Source organism: Onychostoma macrolepis, chromosome 06, assembly GCF_012432095.1.
Source record: "Onychostoma macrolepis isolate SWU-2019 chromosome 06, ASM1243209v1, whole genome shotgun sequence".
Lineage (NCBI taxonomy): Eukaryota > Metazoa > Chordata > Actinopteri > Cypriniformes > Cyprinidae > Onychostoma > Onychostoma macrolepis.
Window position 1 is genome coordinate 33,591,143 of NC_081160.1, and position 27,537 is coordinate 33,618,679.

A 27,537-nucleotide genomic window follows, 5' to 3' on the forward strand; every position below is an offset into this window, starting at 1 on the left:
AGCTGATTCTTGAAGATGGCTACGGACTCGGATTGAGTCGAGCAGCTCATTCCACCACGAGGGAACAGTTCATGTAAAAGTCAGTGAAAGTGATTTTGTGCCTCTTTGGGATGAACAATAAAGCACCGTTCACTTGCAGAACGCAAGCTTCTAGAGGCACATAAGTCTGAAGTAATGAATTGAGGTAAAGGGGTGCAGAGCCAGTGCTGGTTTTGTAGGCAAACATTAATGCCTTGAATTTCATGCGAGCAGCTATCGACAGCCAGTGATAATTGATAAATAGAGGAGCGACGTGCATTATTTTTGTCTCATTAAAAATTAATTACTTAATTTTTAATAACAAAAAATCCAAAAGTTTTTAAATGAATAAGCCTCAGGCTGAAGGAAGAGACTACGCACCTCACTCCTGATTTCTCTCAACATGGCAACACAACAGCTGTCAGTCAATACATGAGAAACACAGTAACTTGAGCTACTTATTTGAAAAAGTAATGCATTACTTTACTAGTTACTTAAATAAGTAATCTGATTACATAACTTATTTGTAATGCGTTACCCCCAGCACTGTGTTGATGCACATCTGTTCTCTTTCTATCAGAACTCAAGTCAAGACTGTTTATTCAGAGACTCCCGCTGCATCACCGCCTCTGCGCTCGCCTCTGCAGACACTGGAGTCCAGCAGGTCAGAGATTCACTCATTCATGAAGCTCAGGGCTTTATTATTTCATCTAGTGTACTGTAAGCGGATGTCTTGTGCAGGACGGTCAGCAGTCGGGATGTTTGTACGGTCTGTGGGAAACCCATCGCTGGATCAGAGAGGATGATTCTGGACGATCTGAAGATCATCAGCCACACGTCCTGCTTCAGGGTAAAACATCAGCCGCGTCTCAATGTGAATCTGATGCTCAGAGCTGAACTCTGAAGTGACGTGTGTGTGTGTGTGTGTGTGTGTGTCAGTGTGCAGTGTGTCGCTGTGATCTCGGAGGTCTGGAGGCGGGAAAGTCTCTCTGGGTTTATCGGGAGCGAGTGAACTGCACAAACTGCTTCAGTAAAATCAGAGGTAACGCACTTCATCACAGCAGCATCACAACATTCAAAATCAATTATGGTTTAAAATCATCTCTAACTATCATGTAATGTCAAATAATTATACTTCACATAGACTGTAATACATGTTGACTGTTGATTTCATTTGTTTCAGGTCAGTGGTATATTTGAGATGGACGGGGATCAATCTACTCGGAGACACTGAATATTAATAAAGACAATAATTCAACACAGCTGATCTTATAAATTACAGTTGATTAAGATGTAAAATGGCATAAGGATGTGAGGCATGCTTTATATTATATTCATGAGGAAAATGTTTACAGTATTTATATGGTAATGCTTTCTTGAGATTTTTAATGGGCAACGCTTTGATAATTCATGAGAATATATATTCAAATATGCAAATGCAATCTGTTCTTTTAATTTCATTTGAGTGTAACTGATATTAATGTTCAACTGAAACCTTGATACGCACATAATAAAACTATATTCTGATTCTGACAAGAGTTCTGTTTTAATACAATTCATTAGATAGATAGATGTGTGTGTGTGTGTGTGTTTATATATCCTGGTGGGGACTTAAACCTGAATACACACAGACTTATGGGGACTCGTGTCACGGTGGGGACCTAAATTGAGGTCTCCATGGGTACAAAAGCTTATAAATCATACAGAATGAATTTTTTTGAGAAAGTAAAAATGCCTGTAGTTTCCTGTAAGGGGTCGGGTTGGTGTAGAGTTAGTGTAGGGTTTGTGTAGAGTTAGTGTAGGGTTGGTGTAGAGTTAGTGTAGGGTTGGTGTAGAGTTAGTGTAGGGTTGGTGTAAGGTTGGTGTAGAGTTAGTGTAGGGTTGGTGTAGAGTGATAGAAAATACAACCAGAATTCCGGAAATGTTGGGATGTTTTTTAAATTTGAATAAAATGAAAACTAAAAGAATTTCGAATCACGTGAGCCAATATTTTATTCACAATAGAACATAGATAACATAAATGTTTAAACTGAGAACTTTTACAATTTTATGCACAAAATGAGCTCATTTCAAATGTGATGCCTGCTACAGGTCTCAGAATAGTTGGGACGGGGGCATGTTTAGCGTGGTGTAGCATCTCCTCTTCTTTTCAAAACAGTTTGAAGACGTCTGGGCATCGAGGTTATGAGTTTCTGGAGTTTTGGGGTTGGAATTTGGTCCCATTCTTGCCTGATACAGGTTTCCAGCTGCTGAAGAGTTTGTGGTCGTCTTTGATGTATTTTTCGTTTAATGATGCGTCAAATGTTCTCTACAGGTGAAAGATCTGGACTGCAGGCAGACAATTCAGCACCCGGACTATTATTATGACTATTATATATAACTTTTGTAGAATTGTGTTCTGCTGCTGAGGGGTGTGTCTCCAGCCAGGTGCGACCCTGGAGCACGAGAACCTATAAAAAACCAAAAGGTCTTTTATGTTTTTACAACTGATTTAAAGATTTTTTTGTTTTTGTTCTGGTAGTATTTAAGGGAAAGTTGCAAATCAGTCATTGTGATTCTGCAGCCAGATCAGCCTGTAGTGTGAAGTGTATTTCATATGCTCCATATTATGTATCTTCCTGAAGTCAGGTATACATTTTACTCTTAGATTCATCTTTGAACAACTGATGTTATGTATTTTTTTTTTTTTTTTTAATTGGCTTCTTATTGTTTATTTATGTAATTGGATGATACAATTTTACCTGACTAATAATAAATTGTTATATTTGATTTATTCTGATCTCTTCTGAAATCATTTTTCAAGTAGATTAATGTGTAGTGGTATTTCCGCAAATCTGCGTTCAGGACAGATCATACCGAAGCACCAATGGATGAACCACGGGGAACACCATGAGGGACTTCTGATTTCTGACTGTCGCTGGCTTAACACGGTGTAGCTCTCGTGGTTATTGGAAAAAATACACTTTTTGTTATGAGTATGCAGGCGCAGCTCACTTAAAGGTATTATAACCTAGTCAGATTGACCACGGAGCTAGACTAAAATTAAAACTAAATTCAGAGGCGCAAGTAAAAGATGCATTAAACCTTCAACCAGGCCGCTGGATTCCGCTTTCTGGGCTGGTAGGTTGATCCTTACAGCTGCAGTATGTGGTTTTGCATTGTCCTGCTGAAATACACGTCATCTGGAGGGGAGCATATGTTGCTCTAAAACCTTTATATACCTTTCAGCATTCCTAGTGCCTTCCAAAACATTCAAGCTGCCCATACCGTATGCTCGTATGCACCCCCATACCATCAGAGATGCTGGCTTTTGAACTGAATGCTGATAACACGCTGGAAGGTCTCCCTCCTCTTTAGCCCGGAGGACACGGCGTCCATGATTTCCAACAAGAATTTCAAATTTTTGACTCATCTGACCATAGAACACTTTGAAACGGTCCATTTTAAATGAGCCTTGGCCCACAGGACACAACGGAACTTCCATGTTCACATGCGGCTTCCTTTTTGCATGATAGAGCTTTAGTTGGCATCTGCAGATGGCACGGCGGATTGTGTTTACCGACAGTGGTTTCTGGAAGTATTCCTGGGCCCATTTAGTAATGTCAATGACAGAATCCTGCTGATGAGTGATGCAGTGTCGTCTGAGGCCCGAAGACCACGGGCATCCAACAAAGGTCCCTTACGCACAGATTTCTCCAGTTTCTCTGAATGTTTTGATGATGTTATGCACTGTAGATGATGAGATTTGCAAAGCCTTTGCAATTTGATGTTGAGGAACGTTGTTTTTAAAGTATTCCACAATCTCAAGCCTCTGCCCATCTTTACTTCTGAGAGACTCTCTAAGTAAGACATCCCTTTATTAGCTAATCATGTTACAGACCTGATATCAATTACCTTAATTAGTTGCTAGATGTTCACCCAGCTGAATCTTTTCAAAATTTCTTGCTTTTTCAGCCCTTTGTTGCCCCGTGCCACCTTTTTTGAGACCTGTAGCAGGCATCAAATTTGAAATGAGCTCATTTAGTGGATAAAAGTGTACAATTTCTCCGTTTAAACATTTGTTATGTTATCTATGTACTATTGTGAATAAAATATTGGCTCATGTGATTTGAAAGTCTTTAACTTTTCATTTTATTCCGATTATAAAAAATTCCCAACATTTCTGGAATTCGGTTTGTACAGTATAAAAACCGTTACCGTATATTTACAGCCACATCACCCTGCTGACCAAGACCGGTCGCCCACTGAAGCTAAGCAGGGTGAGCTGGTCAGTACCTGGATGGGAGACTCCTGAGAGAACTAGGTAGCTGTTGGAAGAGGTGTTAGTGAGGCCAGCAGGGGGCGCTCACCCAACGCTTTCAAAAAAAGCACCGTCCTTCCGATGAGACCTTAAACTGAGGTCCTGACTCTCTGTGGTCATTAAAAATCCCATGGCACTTCGTGTAAAGAGTAGGTGTGTAACCCCGGTGTCCTGGCCATATTACCTTGTCAATCATGGCCTCCTAATAATCCCCATCCACTTGATTGGCTCTATGACTCTCTCTCCTCTCCACCTGTAGCTGGTGTGTGGTGAGTGTGTTGTCCTGTGGCTGCCGTGGTATCGTCCAGGTGGATGCTGCACACTGTTGCAGGCCCCCACATGATTGTGAAGCGCTTTGAGTGTACAGCAATACACAATAAAGCACTATATAAATGCATCATTCATTCATTATGCATGGAGAGCCCCTACAAGGATAGCTGACCAGACGTGTGTGTGTGTGTGTGTTGGGTGGAGAGAGTGTGACAGTCTCGTCTCTCATTGGCTGAGCGTCTCTGTGCTCCTCGGTAATCTCCGGCGGGTGTGTGTGTGTGTGTGTGTGTCGGTGCGCGGATGGAGGCGGCGGTGCTGGAGCGGCGGATGATGGCGGATGCTCGCGCTGAGCTGCAGGTGCAGAAGCTGCAGGAGCTCGTGAGGAGACTGGAGCGGCAGAACGAGCAGCTGCGGAGCTCCCGCTGCATCCCGCCGGATCCGTTCCCGTATTTCCAGCCGCATTCCGCCGCCGAGGATGAAGATGAGGATGAGGATGATGAAGAGGAGCCGCGCGCGCTCCTGGACGAGCTGACGCTGCTGGACCTGCAGAGCTCGAGCGGAGAGTCAGACGAGACCTGGTGAGAATCCATTGTGTTCTTATGAGTCCGGATTCACATGATCCGGATCAGTACACATTCTGCTGTGTGATCCAGTGCTGAAACCGGCTATGTTTCCATCCAAACTTACGAATTAAACTTATGCGCAAAATTGGAATATCGCATAAAACATTTGCGAATAAAGAAAGCATCGTTTCCATCCAGTGCGCTGAAGAGAACAAAATCGTCACTTCCTGATTAACTTGTGCTGAATACCATGAGGAAAATGTCATTTAAATGTGCTGCATTATAGTAGAAGGCACTGTATATAATAATACAATTAATCACGAGCTTCAATGCACGCAGACGAAACGCGGTCATGTGATCTTATTTTCAGTCTGGGAGTTAATTATAAGAAGCACTTTGACGAGACTCTGCTCAAGACTAAACTAGTGTTTCAGATCGGTCTGTTGATTAATGCAGGTTTATGCTGTCCATCGCAAAATCACATCTTTTTTGATGCACATTAAGGAATTTATTCAGTAAAAGAGTTTCCATCGTAGTTTATGCGCATGTTTTCTTACCGGATAAGAAATGTATTTATCCTACTTAGTTGAGCACATAAGTATTATTTTATTTTTAGAATTTATGCGCATCTTGAAGTTTCCATGCAGCGCTTTTTTTTATGTGATATCCCAAAAAATGCGCATAAAAATAGGTGGATGGAACTGGAGTGTAACAGTTGTCTCTCTCTCTCTCTCTCTCTCTCTCACACACACACACACACACACACACTCACTGCCCTAGATAGTCAACAGCATGAGGAGCAGTGAACATGACAGGTGAACCAGATTCAGAGCCCACTTCACTTTAACACACACACACACACACACACACACACACACACACACACACACGCGCAGTCACTGAGATCAGTAAACTGTATGTTGATGTGTGTCTCACCATCTTTCTAAAACTCTGAATACGATAACAGTGTGAAGATGAAACCCAGTGACTTCAGATTCATTCGTGTTATACAACAGAAAAATAAATGTTTTAGAAAACTCACTATTAATCTAAATATTCAGTTTGTTTATCTGGATTTCTGTAAAATGCATCGCAGCATAAAACCGATCTGGACACACAACAGCAGTAACACTGGTCAGATGAACTGCAGCAAGCAGTGCACTTAATTTAGCACAAACAGAACGGGATAATTAACGGTTGTGTTCGGATGGAAGTGCTGTGGATCACATCCAGCTCCAGATCATCAGGGTTTGCTGATGCTCCATCAACAGAAGAGCTCATATTTACACTCGAGAAGCGGTCAGTCTCTGGTTTGTGTTCAGAATAATTCACTGCGAGGTGAAAACAGGAGCTAAACAGGGAAATTGAGTAATTAGGAAGCCGATTAAGTGTCCGTCTTATATGCGATGCGTCATGGGTCAGTCATGAAAGCCAAATCTTGTGACTGAAGATTAGTGTCTTCTAGAAGGACTCTGTCGTCTGATTCTCGCTCCGCTCTCTCCTCAGGCTCTATGTGTCTCCCAGGTCTCATCTGCGGTCCGGCGCCGGTCTGGACGCTCTGAGGTGGACTCGACACGTTCTGGATCAGCAGCGGCCCGAGCTCGGCCAGAGACTGGAGTCCGGTACGTCAAACCAGACCAGAACTGTGTGAAAACACCTGATATTCCATCAGAGTGACTTTCATCGTCAGTCAGTCAGTCCCTCTTATTCATCAGCCACCTTCATAATGAGACAAACTTCCAGCATACAGTTCATAATAAGATTATTCTTTAAAGGGTCAGTTTGTCTAAAAGAGCAGATATTTCATCATTCGCTCACCCTCATGACGCTCCAAACCCATAAGACTTCAGTTCATCTTCAGAACAATAGCCCTATGAAAGTTCTTTTTTTCAGAAATTCTGTCTTGTGTAGTTTAATTAAACCAAACTTTTGTTTTGACGGGTTGCCATGAGGAACTTTACGTTTCTGTGTGTGTGATACGTCGATAGTTTTACTCAAATTGTGACTCTCAGAGCAGTTCTGGAGATGTTGTTCATGTATTTATGTCCTCATTTACATGCAGAAGACTCAGGATTCATATTTAAATAGTCTTTTAGCAGCTTAATATTTACAGACACTAGTCCATATCGTGATGTGATTTAGGTGTACTGACCTATTTTTGATTAATTCATCCAAACTTTGACAAATTCAATGACATTCCGCATTATACAGTAAATTCCATTTTTATGACTGGATTCCGCGAATCTGTCTGTGTTTTCCACATCGCAGAAATCATAGGGCCCTACATAACCTGAGGATGAGTAAATGATGACAGAATGAGGATTTTGTTTTTTGTGTACTGCCCCTTTAAATACACCTGCTTCACACTGTAAAAATAACAGTAGTATTAATGGTAACAGACTGCAAAAATGCAACAGTAACAAATTCAGTGAAAAACTGTGATAAATGTAACAGGACATGTCATGTGATTTTACTGTAAAATACTGTTACATTTTTAGTAATTCATTTTTTTTAAGTAATATACAGTTAAATACTGTTAAAGGTTTTGAAAGTGAAAAAAAAAGTCATCTTATAATTTACAGTAAAAACGTAAAATGAAAATTGACGGAAATAAATTTAAGTATTTCATTAGGTTGGTATTTAACAATATACCTGTTAATAAAATATACTGCACATTTTTTTACTGTGAATTTAAGTTAAATCTATAAAACCTAAAATGTTGGTGCTGTTTTTTTTTTACAGTAAAGTTCTGGCTACTGCAGCTGCTGGTATTTGACCTTAGTTTTGACAGATTGTATTTCAGTGTGTGTGTGTAAGAATGAAGGCTGTTCAGGGTCAGTTTGTGATGACGAGGTCAGGAGCGGTCAGTGACGAGGATATGAGGACTAATGTAAGGACGCGGCCGGATATAAGCGCAGGAGCTCAGAATAAGCAGTGTCATCTTATTAACGCTGCTTCATCTAGTCTAGTGTGTGACTAGTGTTCAATCAGCTGGGGGCGGAGCCTTCATGAATATGTAAATGAGAGAGTGTGATGGACAGCTCTGACTCTGGGACGCTTGTAATGCGTTCAGGATTTAGTCGTAAGCTCGTTACTCGCTAAATAAACCCTGTGTCACATTCACAAAGACACTCGAGCTAGTCACAGCGTTAACCCCTTACTAACCAGTGCTGATGCTGCTATATTTGTCCTGTAGGAGTGGGTTAGAGGAGCCGTAACCATAGCAACTGTGTTTACATGAAAGGAGCCGGCTGTTCATGTTAAGTGTAGCGTGTGATTACTGAACAGCAGATTCATCACTAGTGTGCATGAACATATTCAGCTGGAATATCGTGTTTGATTCATGTTCATCAATATGAGGACAGACTCGAGGCTCATAGATTGTGTATGTGTATATATATATGTGTGTGTGTGTGTGTGTGTGTGTGTGTGTGAATCCTCTCATGTGCTGAATGAACTGTTGTCTTCAGTCGTCTTGTGTTTCTGTCTGACACTCAATGACTGTTTGTTCCTCAATGGGTTTTTTCACATCATCTCTAAACTCTTCCATCACACACACACACTCCCTCACTCTCTCTCACACACACACACACACACAGCAGCGGTCAATGATGTTGTTCATCTCTGTCTCCTTCAGTCAGTAGATGGAGGTCAGGCTTCTCCTCTCCTGTTTTTCCTCGTGCTCGTGTCGTTGGAGTTTCTCCTCTCTGCGCCTCCTCTCCCTCCTCCAAACCCTGTGCTCCCCTTCCCAGCAGCACCTCCTGTGAGAGAGCAGGTAACACACACACACATGGTTTTTTTTTGTGGTTTACGGGGACATCCCATAGGTGTAATGGTTTTTATACTGTACTTACTGTATGTGCTATTGTCCTACACCAACCCTACACCTAAACCTACCCCTTACAGGAGACTGTGCATTTCAACTTTCCCCAAAAAAACCTCATTCTGAGTGATTTATAAGCGTTTTGAAAAGTGGGGACATGGGTCAATGTCATGAGATGCCACCTTCACCTTGTAATACCTGTCATACTTTTGTTATTATACACATCTATGTCCTGACTTTTCACAAAAACGCGCACACACACTCTCACACACACACACACACTCACTCTCTCTCTCTCTCTCTCTCACACACACACACACACACTCTCTCTCTCTCACACACACACACACACACTCTCTCTCTCTCTCTCACACACACACACACACACACTCTCTCTCTCTCACACACACACACACACACTCTCTCTCACACACACACACACACACTCTCTCTCTCTCTCACACACACACACTCTCTCTCTCTCTCTCACACACACACACACTCTCTCTCTCTCTCACACACACACACTCTCTCTCTCTCTCACACACACACACACACTCTCTCTCTCTCTCTCTCACACACACACACTCTCTCTCTCTCTCTCACACACACACACACTCTCTCTCTCTCACACACACACACACACACTCTCTCTCTCTCACACACACACACACACACACTCTCTCTCACACACACACACACACACACACACAGAGCTCGTCTCATTGTTCCTGTTGTGTGAGCTCATTTCCTCCTGCAGTAGAGCGTGATCGTCCTCATGATTGACACGTTTAGATCACATGACCTGCTGAATGTTTTATTCATTTTTAAATTAATTAAATTCACTCAAAATGAATTTCACTTGCAGTACACGTGAGTGTTCTGGTATATGAAAGAGGGGTTCAAGTGTACTACAAGAGGTAACTAAATAGATCAGTCTGTGTCCATCAGACTCTGTGATTAATATGAAATCTGTGAACTGTTCTTCATTCTTCTCCTCTGTCTGACAGAACTCACGTTCCTCCGTACGCTCCAACTTTGCTCAAACTCTCTCAGTTTGAATTTGACTAAAACAGAAATCTTACTTGTCTGTCCCCCAACTGTAACAAAAACATAACAAATGCCCCTAGATTTGACCTTCAAGCTACATCAGTCAAAACCTATTCCAGTTCATCTCAGTCAAACTGCAGTTGGGTGAAAAAATAACTAAACAAATACAGCTAACTAACACAATAAAAACATGATAACAAACATTAGTTTTGAAAATGTAAAAAAACTGAATTATCACTGCAAAACAATGATTTTCTTCCTTAGTATTTTTGTCTTGTTTTCTAGTATAAACATCTACAAATTCTGGAATTAAGATGTGTTTATTTGACAAGTAAAATGACTCGAAAAAAGAAAAAATATCTGCCACTGGGTTAAAAAAACAATCTTAATTCAAAGGACAAACTAAATGATTTTTCTCACCGCAGTGGCAGATATGTTTTCTTTTCTTTTTTTAGTAAAAACTAACAAAATTTGGATAATATTGTCCGAACACAAGACAAAATATCTTAAGTCGTTTTGCTTGTCAAGTAAATGCATCCTGATTCAAGAATGTTTAGATATTTATACCAGAAAACAAGACAGAAACACTAAAGAAGAAAGTGATGTTTCTCTGTTATGGACTCATTGTCTCTGGCTCTTCATACAAATAACCACACTGCACGAATTTCAGTCTAAACTCATAATATGTGTGTGTGTGTTATTGTGGTTATGATTCTGCATTATTACTGTGATATGCACACTCTGGACTTGGCAAATGTCTATTGTCCATCTATGTATGAAATGATTGTTTATTTGCTTTTGTCATCATGAAGCGTCCTTGAGCTCGGGAAAGGTGCTATATAAATTCATCTTATTATTACTATTATTATTATCACTCGGCCAGTCGCAGTAAGAGCTGCTGACGTCAGGTGATCACGTCTTGTGTTGATGTTGGTCAGGTCGCAGCGTGAGGCGCAGTGTGTTCGCTCAGCCGTCGGTGGACAGCGATGTGAGCGCGTCTGAGCCGGACGATGATGCTGTTTCTCTGGGCTATAAGCTGCAGGACCTCACGGATGTCCAGGTGATGGCCCGACTGCAGGAGGAGAGTGAGTATGAAGATCCACATCCCTCACAAAACACTAGAAACATAAGACCATTAAACACATTTATTCATTTTAATAATATTAGAACAATAAAACATGACTGAAATGTTACCCTAGTGAAAAATAAATACACAATGTATTTGAAATACATTTATTTCATGCTAAGTATATTAGAAATGCATTTTCATATTTATGTACTTAATAAAATGTCCTGCAATTGTATACTAAACTGGTATACTTAAAGTCTGCTAAATTGGAACAACTGATTTTGTACTTTAATTGTGCAGATTAGTGCTAAAGTCCAATTAAAGTATACTATTGCAAGTATGCTTAAGGTGCACTTTAAATATTTAGCATTTAAAGACCGATATTATTCAAAGATTATACAATCCTCATCAAAAGTGACATTAAAACACATTTTAGACTTAATATTAAGAAATGTGCATTGTGCACATCTAGTACGCCAAATAAAGTTTAATTAAAATTTTTATATCAGTAAGTCTCGAGTTATCTGTCAGTAAATACGTTAATAGATTTGAACTATACTTAGTATGAAATAAATGTATTATAAATATATGACTTTTTTACTAGGGTATGCATTTAAAATATTATGCATATTTAAATATTATACATTATACTTATTACATTCTGAAAAATAAAGGCATTTATGAAGTCTTCTTTATTGGCATTGATGTTTCCATGAAGATCCTTTAACAGCCATAGAACTAAAGGATCTTTATATTGAAAAAAAAGTTCTTCACATTAAGAAAACATGGTTCTTTTAGGAAGTGATCGCTGAAAAATGGTTCTTCAGAAATCCTTTTTATCTTTTCTTTTAAAGAGTGAATACATCATTAGCTGTGTTTCCATCCACCTATTTTTATGCATGTTTTAAGATATCACAAAAAGTAACGTAAAAGTAACACAATGCATTGCTTTCCATAAAACGTAACTAAGTAATGCAATTAGTTACTTTTTTATGGAGTAATGCAATATTGTAATTTTAAGGGTTTTTAAGGACCCTGAGATACTATTATAATTTTTGTTTTCATTTTCTGCTTTCATGTTAGTTTTAGTTAAGGTTTCAGTCATTGTTTTGTGTGTTTTGCCATTTTTATTAGTTTTTGTTGTTTTGTTTTTATAAATATATCTACAGGGTTTTTATGTCAGTTTTAGCTTTAGTTATTTTAGTACATCAAGTTAAATGAAAATAAGACATTTTGCCTCAGAAACTAACGGAAATAAAGTTTCTAACCCTTTAACCATGACCCCCATTATTTAATATAGAGGTAAAAGTGCACTATTCAAACTTAAATTGTTATACAGTAATTCATGAACGAATACATTTTGTAATATGATTTTGGAGGTTTTAAGCTTTCAATTGATAATGATGATTTCTGAAGCATGAGAGGGTAAAGGCAACGAAAAAAGGCTTTTTGTGACAAAAGTCATGATGTAAAAGAAAAACTGTATTTTCTTATTTTTCTTCATGCTGAAATGTGACCCTGCAGCACAGAAGCAGTCATAAGCAGCACAGTTATATTTGCAGAAATAGCCAACAATACATTGTATGGGTCAAAATTATACATTTGTGTTTTATGCCAAAAATCATTAGGATATTAAGTAAAGATCATGTTCCATGAAGATATTTTGTCAATTTCTTACCGTAAATATATCAAAACTTCATTTTTGATTAGTAATATGCATTGCTAAGAACTTCATTTGAACAACTTTAAAGGTGATTTTCTCAATATTTAGATTTTTTTGCACCCTCAGATTCCAGATTTACAAATAGTTGTATCTCAGACAAATATTGTCCAACAAACCATACATCAATGGAAAGCTTATTTATTCAGATTTAAAAATGACCCTTACGACTGGTTTTGTGGTCCAGGGTCAGATATGTGACGGGTGTTTCTCCGTCAGGTTTGCGTCAGGACTACGCCTCCACCTCCTCCTCTGTGAACCGCCGCAGCGCCAGCTTCTCCTTCCAGTTCGGTCAGCGCGGGGATTCGCACCTGGACGAGGAGGAGGACGAGGAGGAGGAGGATGATGAAGACTACGGTCAGTTACCGCCACCGCAGCCACGTCTGAGTCGAGCCGGACCGCTGCAGCGCAGCCTGCCGCATTCACACACCTTCAGCAGCATCAGGGACTGGACGCAGACGCAGACGCAGACGCACTGCAGAGACACGCAGCCCAGCCTCAGGAGCAGCTCAGGTCAGATCATGATTTACTGAAGCAGAGATGATGAAGCTACATCACGACTGCAGCTCAGTGTGCAAACTAATGCAGAAACACCAATCACAGTCCAGTATACACAAATGATGTCGTCATGTTCAGCTGTGCGTTCTAATGATATACACTACTGTACAAAAGTTTGGGGTCAGTAAGATTTTCTTTTTTTTTTTAAGAAATTGATATTTTTATTTAGTAAGGATGCATTAATTTGATCAAATGTGTCAGTGAAGACATTTATAATGTTACAAAAGATTTATATTTCAAATAAATGCTTTTCTTTTGAACTTTCTGTTCATCTGTGAATCCTGAAAAATAAAATGTATCACGGTTTCCACAAAAATATTGAACTGTTTTCAACATTGATAATAATCAGAAATGTTTCTCGAGCAGCAAATCAGCATATTAGAATGATTTCTGAAGATCATGTGACACTGAAGACTGCAGTAATGATGCTGAAAATACAGCTGCGCATCACAGAAATAAATTACAGTTTAACAGATATTCACATAGAAAACAGCTGTTTTAGATTGTAATAATATTTCACTATTTTTCATATATTTATGATCAAATAAATGTGAACAGAAAATACTTTAAAAAAATCTCACCAACCCCAGTCTTCTGAAAGTTAGTGTAAGTCAATGGCAGATTTATTGTGTGATATATTGTTTGTGAATCTGAGGTTGTGTTGATCTGGAGCTGATGGTTGTTGAAGGTGTTAGTGCTGTTTTTACCCATAAACCCCAGACTGATCTGAGCACTGATCTCTATTAAAGCTGATTCTCTTGTGTTTCTGTCGCTGTTGTACTTCCTGTGTGTGTGTGTGTGTGTGTGTGTGTGTGTGTGTAATCCTCCGGCATCAACTGCGGAAATCAGTTGAAAATGAGAGTAAGTTAATAAACTTTAATGTTTTATTAAGGAATATGTGATAGATTAATGATCATTTGTGCTGATGTGTCCGGATGGGTTGATGGGAAAAACTCAGAGGTGAATGATAGGGTCTCTAAGCGTCTTTATATAACACACACACACACACACACAGCCGTGTCTCAATCCTCTTAAAGCACATCAGATGTAATTGGGCTGTAATCCAACGTGAAGATGTTTTATGAATGTGTTTATCTGTCATGCGTGTGATCTGCAGATAAGCTGAGGAGGAGTATGCCGAACCTGCTGGCGTCTGCGGCTCTGAGTCCGTGTCGTCCGTGTCGTCCGTGTCGTCCGTGTCGTCCGTGTCCATGAGGAACAGCCAGAGCTTCGACTCCTCCGGTGCTCTCACGCGTCTCCAGAGCTGCAGTACGTCTCCAGAGCATCAGTCCGATCACAGCTGTGCCCTCAAACACTGCACTGCTCAGGGTTCCCACGGCTCTCGGAGCTCAGACAATATCAGGGGATTTTAAAAGGTCTATTCCAGACATTGAAAGTCAGGGAATTTTTAAAAAAATTTATTTTTCGTCCAAGTCATGGAATATCATGATACGCTTTATTAAAAAATTTAAAAATACTTTTCTTACTTAGATTTTTTATAAAAAAATATATAAAAATTCAAGGATTTTCTAGACGAGTAAAAAAACAAGTCAAAATTAAGTGAGTTTTTGCTTGAAACAAGCTAAATAATCTGCCAATGGGGTAAGAAAATATTTTTGTTTTCTATCTGAAATAAGATTATTTTGTAAACATTCTATATTCAATCTATAATCTGAAGGTTTTTACAGAGGGGTTTGTTCATATACAGTATAATTTGCCTGGTTCTATACATTTTGTTTCTAAAAAAAAAAAAGCATGATTTTTTTTGATAAAAAGAGATTTCCCAAATGAAACAAGAATTTTGAACCTGGCTTCATCCAATGTTGAGATTTTTGTTCATGCAAACTAGAAACACCTCATTTGCATATTTCAACATAGCATTTCAGAAAACATTTAGTACAAAAAAAGTTTGTAATTCTCAATGGACTCAATCAGCTGTGTAAGTATGGTGATATCTATTAGTTATTTTTTTACCCAATTCACTTGAGTGTCTCACCAGGGTCTATACATATTCATTTCCATGACAGAGTTCAAGATAAATCCTTTAATCTCACTCCTGGAGCTGCCAGTTTGCCATGTTCAAATGATTATTAAACAGCAGGCCTTCCGGTGCACGCCATCCAAACTTATGCGCAAAATTGGAATATGGCATAAACGTGCGAATAAAGCATTGTTTCCATCCAGCGCGTGGAAGAGAACAAAATCGTCACTTCCTGATTAACTTGCGCTAAATACCACGAAGAAAAACTAAATTTGCTGCAGTGGGAAAAGACACTGTATATAATAATGTTTGTATACAATTAATTATGAGCTTCAGCGTGCGTTATCTTATTTTCAGAGTCTGGGAGTTAATTATAACGAAGCACTTTGACGAGACTCTGCTCAAGACTAAACTAGTGTTTCAGATCGGTCTGTTGATTAATGCAGGTTTATGCTGTCCATCGCAAAATCACATCTTTTTTGATGCACATTAAAGAATTTGAGCACATAAGTATTTTCAGAATATATGCACATCTTGGCGTTTCCATAAAGCGTTTTTTATCCCAAAATGCGCATAAAAATAGGTGGATGGAAACATAGCATGTCCGCATTCACTCACTCGTTTTCATGCCCTCCTTCAAGTGAACTGTACTAGTGGCCTGATGTGAGGAATAGTGATTTTGGACACAGCCTTGTGTTCTGTGTTTGTTTGTAGTTCCGGCTCCAGCGCAGCTGCAGAACCGGGTCCAGAGCATGGGGAACTTCTCGTCCCGTCAGCCGCTCAAAGCCACAGCGTACGTCAGTCCCACCGTCAAGGGCCCATCGCCCATCACCTCCTCCGTCAGCTTGCAGAGTCTGTCGGTCAGCGGGATCCCTAAAGCAGCGGCGGCGGCGGCACGCAGCGGTCTGCCTCGGCCCTCGTCCTTCATCAGCGCCGGCGCCGGCCCTCGAGGCAAACTCACCGCTCCGGTGCGCAGGTACACGCTTCAGATCCTCAAAGCTGCTTTCATATTCTGCTCCAGACTCATTCAGATTAAAACCTAAAATTAGTAGGTTATGAAAAATTCAGGGTGAGATCCTGAAGAATTTAGATCTGCTGACCTAAAAGCAGCGGATTGAGTGTGTAAAGCAGCCGCTGGCATGAGAAACGCATTAATGTGTGCTTTTAGGATGAAGCTCAACAACCGTAAACTGATTACAACCATATTACACTGCCTTTCAGAGCTTTGAGATCAGGATGACTTTTAGAAGTTTCTTCTGATCAGCAAGGCTGCATATATTTGATTAAAAATGTAGAAAAAAACAGTACAATTGTGAAATATTATTAGAATGTAAAATAATGGTTTTCTATGTGAATATGTGTTAAACTGTAATTTATTTCTGTGATGCGCAGCTGTATTTTCAGCATCATTACTGCAGTCTTCAGCGTCACATGATCTTCAGAAATCATTCTAATATACTGATTTATTATCAATGTTTGGAACCTGTAATACTTTTTTCAGGATTCTTTGATGAATAACAATTTAAAAGAACAGCATTTATTCAAAATAGAAATCTTTAATCTTTTCAAAATAGTAAAAAAAAGAATTCTTTCTTTTTTTTTTTTTAAGAAATGAATACTTTTATTCAGGAAGCATGTGTTGAATTTATACAAAGCGATAGCAAAGACTTATATTGTTAGAAAAGATTTCTATTTTGGATAAATGCTGTTCTTTTTAACTTTTTATTCATCAATAAATCCTGAAAAAAAGGATCATAGTTTTTGCTGCTTAATATTTTTTTGGAACCTGTTTCCAGCATTGATAATAAATCAGCATATTAGAATGATTTCTGAAGATCATGTGACGCTGAAGACTGCAGTAATGATGCTGAAAATACAGCTTTGAAATCACAGGAATAAATTACATTTTAAAGTATATTAAAACAGAAAACCAGTATTTTAAATTGCAATAATATTTCATAATTGTTACGGAGCTGACGAGACGTGAGACGTGAGGATCCATGCGCAAGCTTTCATTGACAGGAGACGTGGTCTTAACAGGCAGGGTCGAACAATGGCAGACGGGTATATCACAGGCAATGCAGAGAGGGCCTGGGTCAGACGACAGCGAACAGTATCCAAAGGGGCTTGACAAGAGAGGTAATCCAAAACGACAGCAAGAGTCCAGGCAGCGGAAACACAATCCCAAACAGGCAAGGCAAGGTTAGGAAAACGCTTCTAAAGCGTGTCTGATGGGATCAGCTGTGATCAGTACAGTGGATGATGGGAATTGTAGTCTGGTGAAATGCAACGGTAGTGTAGTGCAGTGCAAGAGTCCATGTGATGAGCGGGTGACCTCTGGTGGTGAGTGAACGGAAGTGCATGGACAGGATTCGTGACAATAATATTACTGTTTTTTTCTGTATTTTTGATCAAATAAATGCAGCCTTGATGAGCAGAAAAACTTCTTTAAAAAACAATAAAAATCGTACTGATCCCAAACGTTTGAGCGGCAGTGTACTGTAACAGCAATACCGTTATTAGTTACTTTTTAGAGTAACGCAGTATTGTAACGCATCACTTTTAAAAGCACTGTTGTTAGTGTATAACGCTTTATTGTGAGGAGTTGTTGATTGCTGTGTTTGCTGTAGTTTGCTGCCGCCGCCGAAGAGCCTGGCGACGCTGAGCGCTCTGAGGGACGGAAGCTGGCGCGACGGATGTTACTGACGATTAGGGACGGGTCCGGAGCGCCCCGCTGGCCGGGCCGCTCGCTTTCTCACCAAGTGCTCTTGAGGAGGCTTCCAGAGCAAACGCAGCTCTGTATGCAAACGCACTGAGGATCTGAGAGATCACACATGCTGCTAAATCAGGGGCTCCTCGTCCCTGCGCTGAAGCAATCGGGCTGAAAATAAACCACTTCAAACGCTTTGAAAAATAAAGGTGCTTTAACGGTTCTTCACAGCGATGCCATAGAAGAACCGTTTTTGGTTCCACAGAGAACCATCTCTTTATAATCTGAAGAACCTTTTTTGCCACAAAGAAGCTTTTGTGAAAATGATGTTAAAGGTTCTTTATGGAACCATTCAGACTAAAAAGGTTCTTTGTGAAGCACCTTTATTTTTGAGCGTGTATGATTCAATTTTTATGATTTCAAAGGTTTTAACCAAAATTCAACAGGTTTTTAACTATTTACAGGTACGTAAGAGTTTAATGTGAATATGTTTATATGATTAATAGTGCTTTTTAACTTCTCATACACTCTTAATCACTGATCTGTACGGACCAATTATTGCACCATTTGTAAACGTATTTGACTTCAATGAATGTTTTGATTCTAATTGTTCTTGAATTAATTTGATGTTGCACTTTCCCTGTTAATGTTTGTTTTATCGCTGATTATTTCTTCATTCTGTCTGGAATCAGAGGCACTGTAGACGTAGCACTGTATTTATTTAGCTATTTAAAAGCTATCTTCTCATCTTGTTTCCTTCATTTATTGTGTAAAATATATTTAAAGGAGTGTTCTTCATTGTTTTTGTAAATGCGCCACAGTTTTCTTCTTAAATATTTCTGTATGACTGATATTTTAATGGGTGTGTCTGTATTTAAAGTCCAAATAAAGTTTTGTTTGTTTTTTATGATTGTGTGCTGCTGATAATGATATTTTTACATCTGTTCTGGGAATCTCTGCTTTAGTCATATTTAGAATAAACTGCTCTCTACTGTACATTGATTCACATTTCCTTCAGCCTGAGGTGCATTCATTTCACATTTTCATTTGCCAAAAATATAATTGTTTATATTAAAAACAAAGAAGCAAGCCCAGCCCAGATGAGAAAAAGTAACGCAAAAGTAAAGTAAGGCAAGTATTAAGATGACAGAATCATGAAGTTAATTTGATGATTATTGTTATTGATTATTATTATCAGTGTGGAGCGGATTAAATAAGCTTATGCTTCTTCCTACTCCTTTCCGGACATGTATAAGTTAAAATTGTTTTGTATTGTTTTTGTTTTGTTTATTATCTTTATTGTATTTATTTTACATGCTCGAAATAAAGTCTCAAATCAAATCAAGCATTAATTTCCAAAACAAAAAGTAATTAATGCAATTAGTTGCTTTTTTAGGGATATTGTAATGCATTACTTTAAAAGTAACTCTTCCCAACACTGTCTACTAATCACTGCTAATCAACAGTGCTGTTAACAGGAATTTTAATACTATTATAATTTTTATTAATATTTTGAATCAGTTTTTAATTTTTGTTTTCATTTGATTTCAACACATTTTGTGTTTTTGTCATTTCGAATAGTTTTTGTTTTCAGCTGATATAAAAAGTTTTTAATATTTAATTTCAGTTGACGTTTATTTTATTTGAAGTAATATTTTTTTATGGTTTTAATTTTAGTTTTAGTTAACTATAATAACTCTGCTGGATTAATTCAGGGTCTTAACGAGTCTCTTCTGCTGGTGTTTTCACTGTAGATTGAGAGTTTAGCCCACATTTCAAACATTTATTTGATCTCACTCAGGATTTGGGGCTTTATGATTTATTATTTAACACGACTGAAGTAGGACCGACGATCACCTCATGTTTTAATAAGATTTAATCTTATCAAAGTGAATCTTCAGGACTCTGTATAAATTTACTGGTGAAACAGTATTTCGGTATATCTCTAACAGCATTTACGAGTTATTTCTGTCATATTTCTGTGGTTCTGCATCTATAATAACTCACAGATTGAACTTCATGCCTTGACTTCATTTCTATTCTCTCTTTCCTTTCTTCCATCTCTGACTTGAATTTCCTGAATGCATTTCTATTTTCTAAAAAAAATAATTATACGTGTCGACCATGCAGTGAATGTCAATTTATTTAATGAATTTGAGTATAATTACTGAAGGTTAAAGGTCGGCCCACTTTACCTGAATCCTACCGGCCCACTTTATCAAACACATTCAGCCAAAGTGGGCCAGCAATATTTAAACATCTTACAAGAAAACGAACACATTTTTAAACATTTTGTTCTTTGCATTTTATTCCCTCTTAACTGTGCAAACAAAAACAGCAGGAACATTGGTTTCCAATTAGTGAGCAACCTTATAATTTAGAAATGAAAATCTTATGTCGAAGGGTTTTCTGCCTTTCATCATGAAGCAGTCCTCCTTTGAGGAGTGGCCACAACTAACAGTGTCATATCACATCAACCAAAACTATTTGATCATTTACAGAAATAGTGTCCCTTTAATTAAGAAGCATTGTTATGCTCTACCAGTGCACAGTACAATCAAACTTACCCGGCCCACCTGAGTTCACCCTAACATGATTACCCATGAACATTAATAACTTTAAATCTGAGTTAGGAAATCTTGACAGATTTGGAAAAATGTAACTTCCCATACCGGGAGTCGAACCCGGGCCGCCTGGGTGAAAACCAGGAATCCTAACCGCTAGACCATATGGGAGTCCTGACGCTGTCGCGGCCGGAGGGCCTCTTATAGGTGTAGTTATAGTTACTCATAGTTCAGAAAATGTGATTGTGAGATACCGTTTTATAGTTTTAATGTTGTTCATCATTACTGAACAATCTTTTACTATCGTATTTGTCAGCCTTGTCTTGTTTTAGTCGAGCATTTCCTGCTTCAAGGTTTGTCGCGCCGTGCGTGACGTCATTTTGAAGCGCCAGCAGTGAGCACTCATCAGTGAGCATGTAGATTTCAGTAAAACATTTACGTACATTTATGGGATTTGAAGTTTTCATCCTTCAGAATGTGAGTAATCACGAGCGTTTTAATTAGACATTTAAAGAGCTCGCGCAGCTGTACGTCAATCCACACGCGATCGCTGTGTAAATATAATAAATAATCTTTGTTTGTTTGTGTTTGTAATCAAGGGCTGATTACTGGAAATCACAGCCGAGGAAGTTCTGTCAGTACTGCAAATGCTGGATCGCGGATAATAAACCCGTGAGTGAACCCAGAGCTATATATATATATATTACAGATACCCAGATATTTCATAAATACTCGATCTGAATGTTTGCTCATAAACAGAATGTGTTTTTCTCGCAGAGTGTCGAGTTCCACGAGAGAGGAAAGAACCACAAAGAAAATGTTGCTGCCAAAATCGCAGACGTAAGTAAAACACGAGCTGCTGTGGTCAGAATACAACACTAGTGTAGTGCACACTGCATACTGCATACTACACACTGCACAGTGCACTGCAGACTAAATAACACACACTGCGTTTGTGTCTGTTCTCTCTGGTCCTGTTGTATATTACTGTATTACAAAAATACACCGATGGCCTTCTAGATTTGGCAAAATGTGCAGCACAGAACAGCTCTGCCATCCCAGAATGCAGTGGGCTAGACTTCCACTTCCAGTGTCAATGAATGAAGAATCATCATCATGTTTTTTTTTAAAGTTTAAAAAAAAAAAATTAGTTTAAAGTCACCATGAAATCGGAATAGACTATTCTTATTTTTTTATGAAATATTGCTGTTTATTATATCTGTGAATATTATAAATTATTTGTCTGTGCACATCTTGTAATGAATAAAGAAGCTCTGATAGACACCACGTTGCAGTTGGAAAAGTAAGAAAATAAAAATCGCAGCCTCTTTTTTTTTTCAGCCTGACAGCAGTTTTTCAACTAAATTTAATTTAAAAGGGAAAAAATTACTATTTCTTGGTGTGATAATAGCTGGATTCCACTGGATTCACATAATATGATGAGTTCATGTCACAATAAAGCAGCAAAATGCATTTCATATTATTCATATTGTATAGTGTGTATTGCACTGTATTCAAACAGTGAACCGAGTCAGTGTCACATGACCTCGTTATGTTTAATTTCATGAGTCATCATCTCAGAAATATAATTATTTTGCATTTTTTTGTTTCAGTTTTATGCAAAAAACTTTTCTTGCCATTTCAAGGAGATGTTCTTCAAACTATTTGATTTGAGCTGCTGCTCATTCATTCCCTGCAGATGGAAGCTCCAGTGCTTTGCATTATGGGATACGGTGTGTGTGTTGTCGGAGGCAGTGGGTGTGGTCTGTAGTAAACAGCATGTTGGCCGTTGCTGCTGTCCGAGCTGCGTGTGTGTGAAGATAAGAGTGTGTGTGTGAGATGCCCTCTGATTGGCCGGCAGAGCTCATGTGACCCCGTCAATGTTCATGACAGATTAGGAAGAAAAGTGTGGCGAAGGCCAAACAGGAGCAGAAGATGTCGAAGCAGTTCGTAGCGATGGAGGAAGCAGCTCTGAAGGCGTATGAGGAGGATCTGAAGAGGCTGGCGGGTCAGTCGTCAGGTGTGTGTGTGTGTGTGTGTGTGTGTGTGTGTGTGTGTGTGAGATAACGCTGCTCCTCACGGTTCTTCTGTCTCTACAGGTGAGAGTGTGGCTCCATCTCAAGCTCCTGCTAAAACTCAGAAAAAACCCAAGAAACTCAAAGCGAGCGTCCCGTCAGAGAGCAGCAGCGGCGACCGGACAGACGTCTGGCTGAGAGGAACCACAAACAACGGCCTGGTGTATTTCTACAACACCGTCACTGGAGGTGAGCTGATGATTGAGATGCACACGCGTGTCCGTCCGTGTTCTTCATCACTCACTGTGTGTTTGATCTCAGAGTCTCGGTGGGAGAAACCGGACGGGTTTGTGGACGAGAGCTCGTCATCAGCCGTGGGACAAATGCAGGTAAAACCGCCCGACTGTGAGTCTGCGAGTCTCAGGTTCACATGTTCAGATCTGACGTCACGTTTGCTTGCTGCAGGATCCGTCAGGCGGTGCTTGGATAGAGGCTGTGAGTCCTGATGGATACATGTACTACTACAACACTGAGACGGGCGGTGAGAAAACATACAAACATTAGACAATGCATAACCCTATAAAGCGTACTGTAAATGATCAGCATGATCAAACTTTAATGTCAAACCTGTCTAACATGTCTTCTGGCGTCTGATTGAGAGTTCAGAGTGTTTTATCAGTAAAAGCTCTTTTAGTGTAATTGTAGAAGCGTCCAGCTTCAGCGGCTGCTTCTCGTGTCAAATATTGTCTGATTTTGATCGAGTAAGCGTCAGAATAACTGCAGTCATGTCTCCAGATGAACACTTACTGGACTGAAGCAGCTCAGCTTTACTTGATTCTCCATCAATCATTTTCTAGAAACATCAGAGCGTCTCAAACCTGATCATCAGGATCTTCTGAGGAGCTTTACTTTCACTGTTCCTCAGCGGAGGAATGATCTTCTGAGGAGCGTTTATTTCTTCATCTCTCCATCAGCATCGCTTTATATGTTTGGATCATTTCAGTCTCATCTTACTGAGACATATTCCTGGAGATATAGAGCGACCGCTGATATTCAGATCATTTAATATCAGTATCTGCTGCACTGTTAGAAACATCTCACTGATTTACATCACAAGCAGCAGAATCTCATCATAGAAATATCAGCATCTGCAGCAAATTCATATTTTTGCTCAGTTTGCAGAGTCTTTGAATAAAATTGAGCTGCTTTTCCTCCATATTCTCACTGTATCAGACCATATAAGCCACGATGGATTTTTATTTATTTTAATTGTAAATGTTCGATATTGTGTTCCATTTCTAAACATTAGATTTTCCTGACTGTTATTTCATGTGTCAGGCTTTTCCTTCTAAACCTGTTTGTCTCATCCTGAGCAGAATCCAGCTGGGAGAAACCGGATGATTTCAGTGCGGAGGAAGTGGCTCCTCCTGGTGTTGATTCTCCTCGTGAGGAGGTGCGAGCAGCAGAAGAGCCGTCTCCTCCTCAGCCGGAGTCAGTGTCTGGAGCTGAAGACACGTCCGACCCTCCTAAAGACACACCAGAACCAGACGAAACCGTACAAACCAGCGCCCCGAAGATCAGTTTCAGGGTGAGCCGCTGCCGGACACATTCACACTCACGTATGACATAAACACTCGCTGTACAACATGTCCGTGTGTTTGATCTCCACACAGAAGAGAAAAGAAGAGCCGCTCCAGACATCCGCGGACGACGGAGGAGAGAGAAGCTCAGATGATGGAGGAAACGGTGAGGAGAAACGGGAAGATTCGGCCGTGACTGATGCAGTGAAGGAGGTCGTGATACCCGTGAAGAGACCCAGAAAGACCAATCCATACGGAGCCTGGGAACAAATCCAGCCACAGGAGGATCCATAGTAAGACACGCGTGATCTTGTGATTTATGTGTAAACTCATCTGGCGCTGCTAGGATCACCGCAGTGTGTTTGTGACGTCAAATACGGAACAGAAACCTGTTGAGTTTTACTAAAGCTATTCATGGTAATATTAATAAATGATTATAATATGAATTAATTTAATACATTGTAAATATCTATTTTCTAAATGCACGTTATTGATCTTATTGTGAATAATTCATCGGTTTCATTGTTTTTTTTTTTTACTTCATAATTTTTAATCAAAATGTCAAAACTGGATGTTCCAGTGAAACGACAGACGTCTTCTAATCGTTTAGTCTGGTTAAACTCCGCCCCCTCGTTACAATCCAATGCAAACTCTCATTCAGAGCCACGCCCACATCTCAACATCCAATCAACAGCCAGTGCCTAGAACTGGGTTCCACCCTACATTTGTTTATTTTACATTTATTTATTTAACCTGTATTTAACCAGGTAAGTTAATTAAAAACAAGTTATTCTTTTCAATAACAGCCTGACAGGAGAATTAATATCTCCTGAGAAACATACATTACAGTACATAAATATACACAGTACACACACATATATTATGTAAACAAACACTTATTTCGGTGTGATTAATCGTTTGACAGCACTGATATGTATCACAATGAGGTTTTAGCAACTTTTGAAGATAATCAGGTAATAAGCCCAACAGAACTTTGCAAATAAAAATATTCCAGTGAATTTCCCGTCTTGTATGTAAAAGGGAGTTTAATTCGCAGTGATGCGTTCTGTAAGCTGCGTCAGTGATCAATCGAACTGCTGCGTGATCATACATTCCTTCACAATGATGTGTTGCTACTTATGTTTCCTTGCAACTTTAAACATTTGATTTAAGGACACTTGCGTGTTCACTATTGTCATTTTACATTATTGACACACGACATTCCTACTTGATACTGTAAAGCTGCTTTGACACAATCTGTATTGTTAAAAGCGCTGCTATATAAATAAAGGTGACTTGACTTTGTTTTATAATTCACACGTCGTCACGTTGAGTGAAATCCTGTCTCTATGACTGCATGCAGCTGCTGATGTGTGTGTGTTCTGCTCCGCAGCGAGAAGGTGGATCTGCAGCTGCCGCAGGTGGAGAGCGTCGCTCAGACTCCCGCCGCCGTCCCTCCGGAGCCCAGGGCCAGATTCAAGGAGCGCACCATCACGTCCCTGGGGCCCCAGAGCAGCGCCGGAGCCACCTTCAAGAAGAGGAAGGCCGAGAACGGCAAATCCAGGAGCCTCCGGCAGAGAGAAACAGACGAGTAGAAGCTTCTCAACGGGACTATGAGACAGAGACCAGCCTTCAGATCTTGCTTTTGAATTCTAGTATTTTATATATTATTGGCAGGTGACGTTTTAACTGCCTGCTTCTTTGTGAATATTTCCAGGCATCAGTTTTGTTTCCAGAGGTTAAAGTGATCATAGGTGTGAGCGAGTGTGTCGTGTGTTTTACAATATTTGTGATGATGAAGATTCAAAGCCATAGTTTAATTAGACACTTTCTATCTTACAGATGAATCTGGGCTTTCATTGCTCATCTCACATCACATTAAAACCGTTTTTACAGTTAAACCGCATCAGTTTCTTCTCTATTATTTAGTATCCCGTAATGTTCTTGAGAAGGGTTCATATCAACATGATTCAGACCATGTCGTGTCATGAATGTTTCTGTGAGCGTCTGATAGGCTCAATGCCTCGATGATAGTCGCTCTCCACACCCACAGAACGCCCGTCACAACATTACAAACCAAACCATGTTTCATCATCATCATCTGACAACTACTACGTGTAGCTGACTTCTGCTGACGTGTGTGTACTCGCATCAAGTGATGCATATAGCAGATCTCAACTGCTCGATCATTTTGTCACCGAATTAAATATCATTCAGAAAAATATAAACATGAATCTCATATTGTCTTATGAAAAGCTCTATAGAAATAAATCAGCCTTTAACAGCTGGTTAGCCGCTCACTCGTGAGGTTAGTGTTTATCTGATGTGATGTCTAGTGTGTAAGTGTTTTCTGTTGTTTTATTGGCTGAATGTCACGTGAGCTGATCTGTCATTGGTTCAGTTCAAATCATCTGTTCTTATAGAAGTTATAAATGATATTTTGTCAACAGAAATAGTCTATAACATTGCAACATAAAGTGTTGAAATAGATTAAGCGTTATTACTGCCCCTGAAGCATCGCCTCTCTCCTAAACTAATATATTGTTCCTTTTTATTTTCTTTACTTTTTCAAATTTTTATTTACTTTATATATTTATCCTTTCTTCCCTTTTGTTTATGTATCTTGTCCTGCATTACGGCACATGATATTTAAATGTGGCTTTAATTCTTTCATTGATACTCTATAATAATTTACTCTGACATGTCAAATAGGCGTTTGTCTTATAAGTGTACTGTAGGGGGAAGGCTTATTAAAGCATAAAGCTAAAATTTCAACTCGCTCAACGTTAGGAAAAGGTATTTAGGCACAATAAAAAAATAAGTACTGTAACCTATTATTTTAGATGAGTTAGAATGTTACAAAAAACTACTCTTAAATAAGGTTAAAGAGATTTCTTTTAAGCTTATTCATCAATACTATCCAAATTTATATTAAGCATAGATACTTTCTGTGACTCAACCAGAAACTCGTGCATCTTTTCTGGCTTTGTGTTCATACAAGAAAACTCTGGCAAGACATTTCATTGTAAACTTCGTACACAAAATGACTTTGAGCTTTTCTTTAAGGATGTTTTGTTTAGAATTTTCACTTTTGAGAAGCGATATAGGAATGTTTACTTTCTATGCAACTTAATTATTTTGCTTGCAAAATATTTTATCCACAAATGCAAGTTTATGAAAGTTACCCCCCCACACACACTTTTCTAGATATTAAAATCTACCTTCAGTAACAAAAAGGCAACTAAAACTTTAAATGTATGCTCACTTTTTGGTGTTTTTGTATAATTTTTATTTAATAATTAATTTATGTTTTATA

The 27,537-nt window shown here is 39.1% G+C and overlaps 2 protein-coding genes and 1 non-coding gene across 7 annotated transcripts; 2 read left to right on the forward strand and 1 right to left on the reverse strand.

The window, feature by feature from the left end:
- The first annotated feature begins 4,796 nt into the window (after positions 1 to 4,796).
- Positions 4,797 to 19,081, forward strand: LOC131542481 (SLAIN motif-containing protein 1-like). Of its 2 annotated transcripts, none has more exons than XM_058779211.1 (8): positions 4,797 to 5,166; positions 6,658 to 6,773; positions 8,789 to 8,926; positions 10,963 to 11,109; positions 13,033 to 13,326; positions 14,494 to 14,640; positions 16,067 to 16,320; positions 17,983 to 19,081. In XM_058779211.1, exons 1-8 carry the CDS (start codon positions 4,889 to 4,891, stop codon positions 18,166 to 18,168), a joined length of 1,560 nt encoding a protein of 519 aa, XP_058635194.1. In that variant the 5' UTR covers positions 4,797 to 4,888; the 3' UTR covers positions 18,169 to 19,081. The 2 variants fall into 2 exon arrangements, with proteins under 2 accessions (XP_058635194.1, XP_058635195.1); XM_058779212.1 differs by having other exon boundaries at positions 4,800 to 5,166; positions 16,067 to 16,328; positions 17,983 to 19,079.
- A 1,644-nt stretch (positions 19,082 to 20,725) lies between these two features.
- trnae-uuc (transfer RNA glutamic acid (anticodon UUC)) lies at positions 20,726 to 20,797 on the reverse strand. The gene has a single exon. It is a non-coding gene; the product is annotated as a tRNA-Glu (tRNA).
- Positions 20,798 to 20,949: 152 nt separating this feature from the next.
- wbp4 (WW domain binding protein 4) lies at positions 20,950 to 26,122 on the forward strand. 4 transcript variants are annotated; one of them, XM_058778787.1, is made up of 10 exons: positions 20,950 to 21,103; positions 21,226 to 21,298; positions 21,404 to 21,466; positions 22,520 to 22,646; positions 22,726 to 22,890; positions 22,963 to 23,030; positions 23,107 to 23,182; positions 24,018 to 24,229; positions 24,315 to 24,514; positions 25,615 to 26,122. In XM_058778787.1, coding segments are annotated over exons 1-10 (1,188 nt in total). In that variant the 5' UTR covers positions 20,950 to 21,101; the 3' UTR covers positions 25,817 to 26,122. The 4 variants fall into 4 exon arrangements, with proteins under 4 accessions (XP_058634770.1, XP_058634771.1, XP_058634773.1 ...); XM_058778788.1 differs by having other exon boundaries at positions 22,520 to 22,634; XM_058778790.1 differs by having other exon boundaries at positions 21,018 to 21,103; positions 22,525 to 22,634.
- The last annotated feature ends 1,415 nt before the right edge of the window (positions 26,123 to 27,537 follow it).